Source organism: Tupaia chinensis, unplaced genomic scaffold (assembly GCF_000334495.1).
Source record: "Tupaia chinensis unplaced genomic scaffold, TupChi_1.0 Scaffold000215_1, whole genome shotgun sequence".
In the NCBI taxonomy this organism is placed as follows: Eukaryota; Metazoa; Chordata; class Mammalia; order Scandentia; family Tupaiidae; genus Tupaia; species Tupaia belangeri.
This window is the reverse complement of record NW_006159690.1, coordinates 5,103,461-5,116,113: the sequence shown is the minus strand read 5'-3', so window position 1 is coordinate 5,116,113 and position 12,653 is coordinate 5,103,461. Positions and strand designations below refer to the sequence as shown.

Genomic DNA, 12,653 nt, shown 5'->3' with positions numbered 1-12,653 from the left:
CTTTTTTTCTTAAATTGTTTTTCTTTAATTTTATTTATCATATTAATATTTTTTCAATTTGCTACAAGGAATGCATGCTCACCAGAGAGAGAAAGACCTCGAGGGAGGGAAAGTATGAAAGCAAGCTACCAGGTCCAGGACTCAAACTGCAGTCAGCCACGTGGGAGTTCAGTGCCTCAACCACCATGCTACCTGCTAGCCCCAGAGTTGTTCTTTGTTGTTTTTTGTTTCTTTCTTTGTTTATTACAATTGGAGAGGGAGTGCTATTGGTACCTAGTGTGTAGAGGTTAAGGCCATTGCTAAGCGTCTCACAATGCACAAGACAGCCCCCGCCCCCAGCCCATAACTAAGAATGATCTGGCCCAAAATGTTAGTAGCAATAACTGATAAAGTCTTATTAACCCTATGAAGGAGTGCTATATTCTCCTATAGTTTCACATTGTAGGCTGAGTCAATTGCCTCTGCTCTCTTTAGCTTTTCTGAAAGACTTGGAAATAAATTTGCTGTTTATATTTCCAGATGCATAATTACTAACTACACTAGCTACATTCATGATACATTATACTTAAAACTAAAACCTCTTTATTTAATATATATATCATTTGAAGAGATTCCTTGCCTGAATAAATATCATCATTAAGAAACATTTTAAAATTTAATTCAACAGTTATATTAGTCATTATTTCACCATTTAACAAAAATAAGATGTGCCTTTTCTATTTCAAAGCAAATTAGAAAGACTACAAGGAATGTGGTTAGAGATAAAAGAGTTTTCTTATATTTGCATGAGAGATAAAATACCTTGGGATTTATTTATTAGGTTGGTCACATGATGAATCCTAATTTTATTACAAATATTAAAATGCTAATACAGGGCCCAGTAGGTGGCATGGTAGTGAAGGTACTAGACTCCCACATGTTCAACTGTGGTTCGAATCCCAGACACAGAGGCTTGAAAATCACTCTGAGCATGTGTGCACACATGCCCAAAATCCTGAGAGGAGAATGAAGAAGGGATTTTGGCATGGTCATCCCCCTGGGGGAGTGATTTCACACTTTCCCTCTCTCTATCTCCCTCCAGCAGGTGTACCTGCCCTATGACAAAAAAAACTAAAAAATATATATTATAGATAGATAGATTTATATATATATTTATATAGACTTATCTAAAGAATCATATCTATACAGCATCTATTCCTAAAGGTTTCAGATAATAAAACACTTTGTTCAACACAGTTTAAAAAAAATAACAGCTAACATATAGAATATTAAAATACTTACCTATTTGTTGAAGAACTAAAGAATTTACTGTTGAGACAAATATCTTCCCTTCTGCATGTAGAGAGCAGTTTTTATCTTGGTCACTCCAAAAGCAACAGTGAAAAGTTGTCCTGGATAAGTTGGATAAGTAGGTACCGCTTGAATTCAATTTAGCTTTAGTAACTGCCTCATGATGTCCATTCCATTTTGAAGTGTTTGTTGAGGTTCCAGCAAGCAAGAGGAAGTTGTCGTAGGTGGTATTTGGTGGCATGCAAGACAACTTAAATCTCCAGGGAGTAATTGGATATGCCAAGTTAAATGCAGTTATCACATAAATAAATTCTGTTTGGACATTAAAAAGACATACAACAAGCAATTATTTTGACTGAGACACAAAATAGGAAATATCTGAGATTAAACCGTGCAATGCTCAGAAATAACCATTTAACTCTCTAAGTGTTCCAGCAATGCCTAATGAATGGCCCTGTGCTTCCACACTACAATGTGTTACACACCAGCGGACACACTTAGGTATAGCAACTACTCCATTCTCTGGCACCTCTTTATGGAAATTCATGCTTCATTTTCCTCATTAACCTGACATCTTATATGTACATGCTAATAAAAAGAAAGTAAACTTTTTTTTTTTAAGAGGTTTTCGTTATAGGGCGCATGCGCTCACCAGACAGAGAGAGATATAGAGACAGAAAGTGAGAAATCACCCCCCAGGGGAGATGGTCACGCCGCAATCCCTTCTCCTCCATTCTCCTCTTGGGATCTTGGACATGCATGCACACGCGCCTGGCATGAGTTCTAAGTCACCAGGTCTGGGGCGCGAACCGTGGGAGTCCAGCGACATAGTCATTATGCTAACTGCTGGTTCCCAAAGGAAAGTGAACTTTAACAGTGAGTATTTTATTTGCTTTCTGTAAATGAATAATTCTAACTTCTACCATAAATAGAAAATGTCTAAGAGTGCAATTGTATTAAGTGTGCAAACATTAAAATACTGTTGTAATATTTTTTATTAGAGTAATATGATAACGGTAATAGTACTTTAACTCAGTGCTTTAAGAAAGAGCTGAGGGGCCAGCAGGTGGCTTGGTGGTTTAGGGTGCTACACTCCCACATGGGTCAAAAATAGTGGGAGTTCCAGACCTGGCAGCCTGCTTTCTCACTTTCTCCCTCTCTCCTTCTCTCTCTGGTGAAGACACGTGCCATATAGCAAATTAAAAATAAAAATAAGTAAAATTAAATAAGTAATTTTTAAGAAAACAAAGAATTGATATGAGTATAGCGAGATGATCTCCTGAATCTCCCTATAATCCTTCAGACATAAAACATCATAAAAGACATGCTCTTCACACACTCCCCAAAAAAATGATGCACAGTGATAGACTTCTTATAGGAAACTTCTACTTCTGATTAGAATGTCACTTTGTAAATCTATAAAAATTAAGAATAAATATATAATCCCCTAACAAAAATGTTAAAAAAAATGTTTTTGAGAGGTTTTTGCTATAGGATGCGTGCACTTGCCAGAAAGACAAAGAAAGACAGAGAGACAGAAAGCGAGAAATCACCCCCAGGGGGGATGGCCACGCTGCAATCCCTTCTCCTCTTGGGATCTCAGGCATGCACGCACACGCACCCAGCGTGATTTTAAGCCACCAGGTCCAGGACTCGAACCACGGTCGACTATATGGGAATCCAGCGACATAGCCATTATGCTAACTGCTGGTCCCAAAAATGTTAAACTTTTTGAAAATAAGTAATTTTTTTCAAAGTCACATAATAATTCCTTTTTTTTTTTTTACAAGTTACCTAAATAATCCAACAATTGTGTTACCCATTACACACTACTACAGAATGAGAATTCTGACATTGAATCTGTATGGAATGAGAATAGAGAACAATCATAGTAAATGTAAAAGTGTAAGAAAAGATAAGCAACCAAGATGTTTACCAGTGGGCAAATGGATAAATAAATTGTGGTATATCACAATTTGCTTAGTGCTAAAAAGAAATGCACTACCAAGCCATGAAAAAACATGGGGAAACTTAAATGCAAACTATTAAGCGAAAGAAGCCAATCTAAAAAAAGCTAAAAATGGTGTGATTCCAACTACATGACATTGTGGAAAAGGCAAAACCATGGACACATGGTTTTAAGAACAGGGGCTGTCAGGAGCCATAGGTGTGGAGGCATGAAGAGCTGGCACACAGAGGATAACAAAGCAGTGAAACTCCTCTATATATTTCTATATGGTGAATAAATGCCATTGAATATCCATCAAAACCCAGTCAATGTACACCAACAGTAAACACTAATGTGAACTGTGGGCTTTGGGTGACAATGATGTATCAATGTCAGTTCATCTGTTGTAACTAATGTGCCACTCTGGTGAGGGACATTGCTAACGGAGAAAGCTGTGCATGCGGCGTAGATGAGAAATCTCAGCACCTTCATCACAATCTTGCTGTAACATAAGGTCTATTATAGAATATATATATGTTCTATTTTCTATGTATATTATATATAATATATATATATATATATATTTCTATGTTATATGTATATTATATATATTATATATATATATTTCTGTACTATAAAAGAAAACAAAGTGAAAATTCAAATAATGAACAATGAGAAAATATTTGCAAACAATAAATTGTTAAGGTTTGTTGCAGTTCATTTTATGTGTCAGCTTGACTAGGTCCAGGGAGTACTCAGAAATTTAGTCGGACATTGTTTTTGGTACATTGGTAAGGATATTTCTGGATAAGGTAACCATTTGAATTGGTAAATTCAGTAAAGTGCATTGCCCTTGCTCATATGGCTGGGCCTCATCCAATCAAACGAAGTCCTAAAAAGGAAAATACTGAAAAAGAAGGAACTCCTGCTGCCTTAACTGCCTTCAGCTGAGACATCAGTCTTTCCTGCCATCGGACAAGAACTAAAATAGTCTTTTGTGTTGTAAGTCTACTGACTTTCAGATCGTAACTTACACCATCGGTTCTCCTGGCTTTCAGACCTTTAGACTAAGACTGAAATTACACTACCAGATCTCCAGGGTCTCTAGTTTACAACTGCAGATCTTGGGACTTTTCAGCTTTCATTAGTTCAGGAGCCAATTCCCTGTAATCTCTTTCTCTATCTCTCTCTCTCTTTCTTACCCTCTCTCTTAAAAATTTTGCCAGAGGGAATATGTGCTCACCGGAGAGAAACAGAGGAAGACAGATAGAGAGAGAGAGAGGGAGAGAGGGAGAGAGAGAAAGCAGTCTCTCTTGGGCATGAGTCATGCCCGCAATCCCTTCTTCATTTTCCCATCCTATTGGGTTTGGGCATGCACACACATGCACCCAGTGTGTTTCTAAAGCCTCTGGGTCCAAGATTCCAACCACATGGTTGGCCATGAAGGATCCAGCTACCTTAACCACTAGGCTATGAAACCAGTCTGCTCTCTTTTTCTCTCCCTTTCTCTCTCATACACACACACACACACACACACACACACAAACACGCACACGGACACACAAACACACACAAACCTTACTAGTTCTGGTTCTCCAAAGAGTCCTAACACAGGGCTAAATCTGTTATATTGTAGGAATTCCTAAAATTCAACTAAGACCAATAAAACCCAATAAAATGATCAAAACATATAAACTACGAAACTACATCAGAAATATAATCAATAAACAATGCTCAAACTCACGAATCAGCAAATAAATAATATTTTGCTTATCTAATGGCAAAAAGTAAAAAATTTATAATAAGGATCTTTAGCAGAAATTCAATGGAAAAAGCACTCATGTAGTCATATTGGGGCAGCAAGTAGTACCAAGATTTGTGGAATAAATTTTACGGTATCAAATTCAAAAATGTAGCTACTATTCAATATAGAAATTCTTCTTTAGGAATTAATCTACAGAAATATTCTTCTGAAGATACATGTATTATGGATTTTCAATGTAGCATTATTTGTTAAAGGTAAAGAAATGGCTATCAATCAAAAATTGGTCAAATAAATAATCATTTAAGATATAATCATACAGGGCATTAACACGCAACCATTAAACTAATAAGAACATCAGTAAATACTGTTCAAATACATCCTGATAAATTAAAAATCTGTCACGTAGAAAAAATATATAGAAGACACATATAGACCAATTCTATTTTTACAACAATAGATATGCATGTGTATGTGCATATTTGTGATACAATTCTGGAAGGATAGATCATCAAGTTATTTTCAGGAGGCTAGAAAGGATATTCATTGATACATTTACACTGCTGTTTGATTTGCATTTTTAGTCACCCAGCATATAAAAGAATTCTTAACTAGAAAATAATTATTCTGTTAGTCAGTAAAACATCATCTCTTAGGACAAATCTCCAGCTTACATTAAGGGCAATAAAATGGCAAATAACTTACCATAGTGCAAGAAAACCATACAGAATTTTTGACAAGTCATCTTACTTCAGAGAAGTGCACCTGAAAAACAGTAAATGTAAAACAAAACACACATACACACATACAAAACACATATATACAAGTTGTCTGTGGAAAACATAAAAGGAAAAGGATTATAAATTAATTTAATTTTTAATCCTCTGTAATTCTCTGGGTCACTATCAGAGAAGCATCTCATATGAAATTATAAATTATGGAGTTACTCCCTATGCACATGGTATATTATATAGTTAAAATATAAGGCTCATAATAAAAAAAACATGCAATGTTCCTGGGTGGCATAAAAAACTAGGACAGGTTTGATAGGCTAAGACTGAATTTTTAACAAAAATGGTCACAATGTAGATTAAATTTGTAGCAGCTAGTCTAACATCACTAATATTACCTTTTTCTTTTTTCATGATAAGATCTTGAATTTCTCTCTTTTATCTTTACTATTTATACTAAAAAGCCAAGTGGCTAGAACGTGGGTAATGACTGCATATTTATTTTCAATAAAGAGGAGACATTTTTCCAGTCTGCATTTGGAAATATATATAGTTAAAATATAAGGCTCATAATAAAAAAAACATGCAATGTTCCTGGGTGGCATAAAAAACTAGGACAGGTTTGATAGGCTAAGACTGAATTTTTAACAAAAATGGTCACAATGTAGATTAAATTTGTAGCAGCTAGTCTAACATCACTAATATTACCTTTTTCTTTTTTCATGATAAGATCTTGAATTTCTCTCTTTTATCTTTACTATTATACTAAAAAGCCAAGTGGCTAGAACGTGGGTAATGACTGCATATTTATTTTCAATAAAGAGGAGACATTTTTCCAGTCTGCATTTGGAAATACACAGACCATTCTCAGAAGAGGTCATAATCACACTGGAGAGTTATCAGAGTAATTCAAGGGAAGTCTGATGACTTAATATATCCAAATGATACGGATAACGTCAGAGACAAGCTCTTCTGTGAATTCTACTCAATTTGGAAAAAAAAAATCACAAGTAATATTAATCATACTACTAAGTCTTGAAGTAGACAGTGGTACAATTTTGATATATTGGGCTTGAATTTATGATAAAACCCTATAAACTTAGATTTTTTTGTTTGTTTTTTTTTAATTGAACATTCCACTCACTTACATATAAGTAATTTGAGGTAAAAATGCCCTGAATTAGGTGTTCAGACTCTTGGGCGCCAGTCCAGGCTCTTCTACAAATCAGCTGAAGGACTTAGAATTCAAACACTCCAGATCTCAGACTCCTCATCTACAAATCAGACTGTTGGATGACCTCTATAATCCTTTCCAGAGCTTCCTATGATTATAAGAAATTTTTATTTTGAAATAGAAATCATGGCTTTATTGCAAAGACAACTATAGAATGCTAAGTGAGAAACACATCTCATAACTCAAATCTGAAAAACCATGTGACAAGTAAATAGAAAAACAATTCTATTTTACAACTTACAGACGCCTGGGAAGAAATGGGTCATTCTAAGCAAATTATAATCCAGTAAATTTGTTTTCCAGACTATCAGGGTTTTTTATAATTAGAATTTGGGGTTCTTTATACACTCGCATTACAGTGTTTCTTTAGGATTTTTTTTTTTTTTTTTAGAGGTTTTCGCTATAGGGCACATGCGCTTGCCAGACAGACAGAGAGAGACATAGAGACAGAAAGTGAGAAATCACCCCCCAGGGGGGATGGTCACGCCGCAATCCCTTCGCCTCCGTTCTCCTCTCGGGATCTTGGGCATGCACACACACGTGCCCGGCTTGAGTTTTAAGCCACCGGGTTCGGGACACGAACCGCGATGGACTATGTGGGAGTCCAGCGACATAGCCATTACGCTAACTGCTGGTTCCCTCTTTAGGATTTTTATAAATTGGTTCAATATTTGGAGTCCTCATGATCTAATCATATTAAATGTGTGCAAATTCTTCCTGTTTTTTTAAGCTACCTGCTTCCCATATAAAATACTCTCATAAAATAAACCCAAGGTCAAGTTTTATAATCAGGACATGTCATCAATACAACATCTCACTAGACCAGTTGTTTTGATTAAACTGACTAGTGACTAGCAATTCATTCCAACAATTGATTTGACTTTTAACTCAGCTGATCGGCTGAGTTGAGCTACCAAATAAATCAGTTGTTTTCCTTACATAAGATAATTTTCCTTTATTTAATGTTCCACGCAAAACATAAACTATTCTGACGGTTTTGAATTCTTGCCGTCAGATTTTATTCTTATATAACAGAGAAACAATAACAAGTATGAAAAGAGCATAGACACAACCTTGAGAGACTGTGAGTGGTTGTATCTCACATAGATACAATGAAAGAAATATTTATATGTACCCTTAATTGTACTAAAAAGAATATAAGAGTTTATAAAAGCAATACAGAAAAAAATACAAAAAAAATACAGAAAAGGAATAATGGAAACTTTAAAACTGAGAAAAAAAATCAAAAAAGGGCAAAACCAATGGTAGGGTGACTAAAACAAGTGTAATACACCAAACATTGTTAATTTGAATGTATTTTCTAAAGATGAGTCATTAATTCATCCTAAGTGTTCTAGTGGTCAAACAGTTCAATTATAAATTCACATAGCGCATAAAGTGAAACTAACAGCTTAAGGGAAAAGTACAAATAATTCCAACACTAAGACCAGTATGAAATTGTTCTAGTTAACTTCATAAAATAACAAGTAACATTCTCATAAACACCCTAACAGTACCAGAGTTTCACATAAATTTTTTTTCATTCATTTCAAATCCATTGAAGGACTTGGGATTTCCATTCACTGAACTTCAAAATTCAATCACTTCTCACTCCCTCCACTGCCAATACCCTATTCTACACCACCAGTACCTCTTCCCTAAAATAGCAGAAGAGCCTCCTAACCCGTCTCCCCGTTTCTGGTTTTGCTCTTCCTCACGATACGGTCTATTCTCAACACAGCAGTGAGAGTGATCTTGTGAATACATAGATCAGACCTCATCTCTCAAAACTCTACAGCAGTCTTGGGAACCAGCAGTTAGCGTAATGGCTATGTCGCTGAACTCCCACGTAGTCGACCGCGGTTCGTGTCTCGGACCCGGTGGCTTAAAACTCACGCCGGGCGCGTGTGCGTGCGTGCCCAGGATCCCGAGAGGAGAAGGGAGGAGAAGGGATTGCAGCGTGACCATCCCCCCTGGGGGGTGATTTCTCGCTTTCTGTCTCTATGTCTCTGTCTGTCTGGCGAGCGCACGCACCCTACAGTGAAAATCTCTCCAAAAAAAAAAAAAAACTCTACAGCAGTCTCCTGGTCACTCAGTAAACATTCAAATCCTGTTGAAGATGATAGAGTACTGGATCTGGTCACCTCTCTGACCCCATTGATCACTGCTCTCTTTAAGTCACCTTCTCAGAGGAACCTTGCATGGCTATCCCTCTATCACTTCCACACCTCACCCACCTCAACAGTCATGTCTGCTGTTCTGTTTAAATTTTATCTCCTTATCACTTAACAGTAACATGAATAAGATTTGTCATTTTTCTTGTTTATTGTCCATCTTGTCCCACCAGAATATAAACTCTAAACACAGAAATATATTAAACATATTATAACTCTTAAGTTATTACTATAAACTTTATAAAAATTAAAATCTATGTTCCACTGAATGATCATGTTTTGAGTTTTCAGAGAAAGATCAGCCTGTATAATTCCTATTGAAAAGGATTATTTGTGTTATCATGTGTATCAAATTCTACGTATCAAACAGAACAGCCTCAATCAGTGTTTGAGCAAGTGATTACTCAGAAAGAAAATTATTTATGACTTGCACCAATAATCTCAAAAAGTCTCTGAGTCGGTGGAAAAGATTGAGTAAGAAAAACAATTTCGGCAATTCTGTTGCTTTGATGAATAAACTTAATGAGCTCCATCTGCCACTAATTTTTGCTTTTACTTTCTGGTATTATCTATCTCTTGCTGAAATAATAACATTTAGGCACTTTATTTAAATATAAATGAAAAATGCTATTTCTTCAAAGGTCAACATTTAAGGAAATAAATATAGCTTGATCTATTTCTACGATCGTAACCTTGTCATTTCAAGTCATTTTCATCAAGTAACCATTAGAGACTTCAATTATTATTTTGTCGTTGTGATAGTTTATTTCTTTATTCCATGAGTGAAAGAAACACAGAGAGAAAGATAAAGACAGAGAAACAGATACAGCACCCCAACAAGGTCTTGATACCCCAATACAGGCTTGGGTAGCCCAGATCATGGGAACATACTTGCCCAGTGTTCTCAGGAAGACCTCCCCACAAAAATGGGTAATTTTTCCATGTAGGTCTATCTCTCACAGAGCACATCTTATCACTGCACCACTATCAAGTCGCTTAGATTTTATTCCTTTATTTATTTATTTATTTATTTATTTATTATTTGCTATAGGACACATGCGTTCACCAGAGACAGAGAAAAGGAGAGAAGGAAACTGAGAAATCATGCCCAAGGAGGATGGCTACGCCCCATGCCCCTCCCCTCCAGATCTCTGTTGGGATTTGGGACACATAATCACATGCACCTGGCATGATCTCCAAGCCTCTGAGTCTGGAACTTAAAACATACATGAGATCGAGTGCCCCAACCTCCACGTTACATGCTGGCCACCTTAGATTATTTTTTAAGTTAAAAATAAAAATAAAGTTTTCTTCCATCATCCTAGAATAAGTATTTGCCACTATGAAAACATAATTTAAATACTTTATCTCTTGATATAACTGTACTGTGTGATCCTGACACAAAGTAATTCTTAAAAAATCGAAAGGGGTAAGCTCAACTCCTAGACCTAGATGTCACAGCCAACAGAGCAGAGTAGGAGTAGGCATCTTACCTATAAGGAACTTAAAATCTGTACAGACATTGACATTTAAATATCAAGTGAATATTCAATAAACAGTAAGTTCCTACACAAGGTGCTACAAATATAAAAATTAATGAGATCACCTACTCTAAGAAAGAATATTTTTTTCTATATGTCAAAGTATTCAAATACGAATATGAATGAAGTGCAGTAGGGCTTCAGTCAGATTCGAGAGAGCAGACTGAACAGACTAGTCTTCTCTTCCTCTGGAGATGGCTTTCGAATTATTGAAGTAAATCCTATCAACTTACTACAACAGAGAGAACGAGAAGCACCCAGCAACAAAAGATAGATTTAAACGCATTTCTAGACAACGAAAAGCAAACATTTACGAAGTAGGATGAAGGCTCTACCTAGGCTATTCGGGGAAGTGCCGTCACCGGTGAGGAAACAAGCCTGGAGATGTTCTAAAAGGTGAAGGGCAGACAGATAAAGTAGGGCCAAAAGAGGACATTTTGATCTGTAGATGTAACATCTGACGTCTTCATCTCCTCATAAACAATTCGCAGAGCCAAATCTAGCTCCCTGTGACTGTCAGGGTGGTGACTGACAAACAACTAACATGAACTTTGACTAGTCTGAGTAAGAAAGGAATTTATTATAGATTGTTAGGTAACTCACAAAACCTCAACAAGGGACAAAGAACCAGGCTACAGAAACACATAGCCAAGAACGGCACCAAGATCCCATGTAGAATTACTCCAGAGAAAATGACCATGCACCGTATGAGGACACTGCCTACTACCTGTGATGTTTAGGATTAACCAGTATCAAAAATGAAAGATTTAAGTACAAGTACTAGACAAAAATATTATCAATATTCTCACTGTAGGGGTGTCAGATTTGGGTGATATGAGTGTATAAGGAGAGATGGTGAGACAACCAAAGGTGAAATACACTGGCCTCATAACGTAAGGAATCAAGACACATTGTCTGTGGTAAATTACCGAGAATAGTGCTGTGGGGCCAGCAGTAATGTAGTAGTTAAGGCATTGGACTCCCACATGGCTGATGGTAGTTCAAGTCCCAGATCTGGCAACTTGAAAGTCATACCAGGCATATGTGGATGTATACCAAAATCCCGGGAGCAGAATGGAGGAGAAGGGATTGTGGTATGGCCATCCCCCCTGGGGTGATATCTCACTTTCCCTCTCATTGTCTCTCTCCCTGACTCTCTCTAGCAAGTGCACGTGCCCTATGGCAAAAACCTTTAAAAAAAAAATAGTGGTTAAAATTACAAATGTAGCCAATGAATGACTCAGAAAATTAATATAATTACACATGGAAGAGGGAAAAGAAAAGGAAGTAAAATTAATAAGCTAAAATCCCTTCTACTATGGCATCTATGGTACCTCTTTAAAGTTGATCATCAGGACCAGCCTGCAGCATGGTGGTTAAAGCAGCTGGATCCCACATTGCCAACTGCATGGTTCAAGTTTCAGACCTTGAAAACTATGCCAGGTGCTTGTGCATGCATTCCCAAAATCCTGAAAGGAGGAGGAGGGTTTGTGGCATGACTATGACCCATAATGGGGGATGCTTTCTCACTTTCCCTTCTGTGTCTCTCTCCAGCAAGCAGCATCACTCTCTGGTAATTTTTGTTTTTAATCCATGATGTCTTAGACTTAAAGAAGTAGAACTACCTAAAAAGAGTAATAATTAGGAGAAATCAGAGAGATTACTTCTCGTTCTAAAATCATAAAATATTCCATAGAGTGGAGTTTTAGCCACCCCTTGAAGAACGGGGAAGAATATGCAACACTCTGTATTATAGAAGAGATTCCCACAGAACCTATGATCAACAGAAACAATGATCAACCAAGGGACCAGCAGTTAGCGTAATGGCTATGTCACTGGACTCCCACTTAGTCGATCGTGATTCGTGTCCCAGACCTGGTGGCTTAAAACTCACACTGGGCGCCTGTGCGTGCGTGCCCAAGATCCCAAAAGGAGAATGGAGGAGAAGTGATTGCAGCGTGGCCATCCCCCCC

At 36.9% G+C, this 12,653-nt stretch overlaps 1 protein-coding gene across 1 annotated transcript in view; it reads right to left on the bottom strand.

Moving 5' to 3' along the window:
• LEPR (leptin receptor) overlaps positions 1–12,653 on the bottom strand; it is a 90,461-nt gene that overhangs the window by 64,674 nt on the left and 13,134 nt on the right. Inside the window, exons 2-3 of the mRNA XM_027771459.1 lie at positions 5,706–5,765; positions 1,282–1,602 (exon numbers count right to left, since the gene is read on the bottom strand). Of these exons, the coding sequence (XP_027627260.1) occupies positions 1,282–1,602; positions 5,706–5,745 (361 nt within the window). The 5' untranslated portion in view covers positions 5,746–5,765. The remainder of the gene's footprint in view (positions 1–1,281; positions 1,603–5,705; positions 5,766–12,653) is intronic.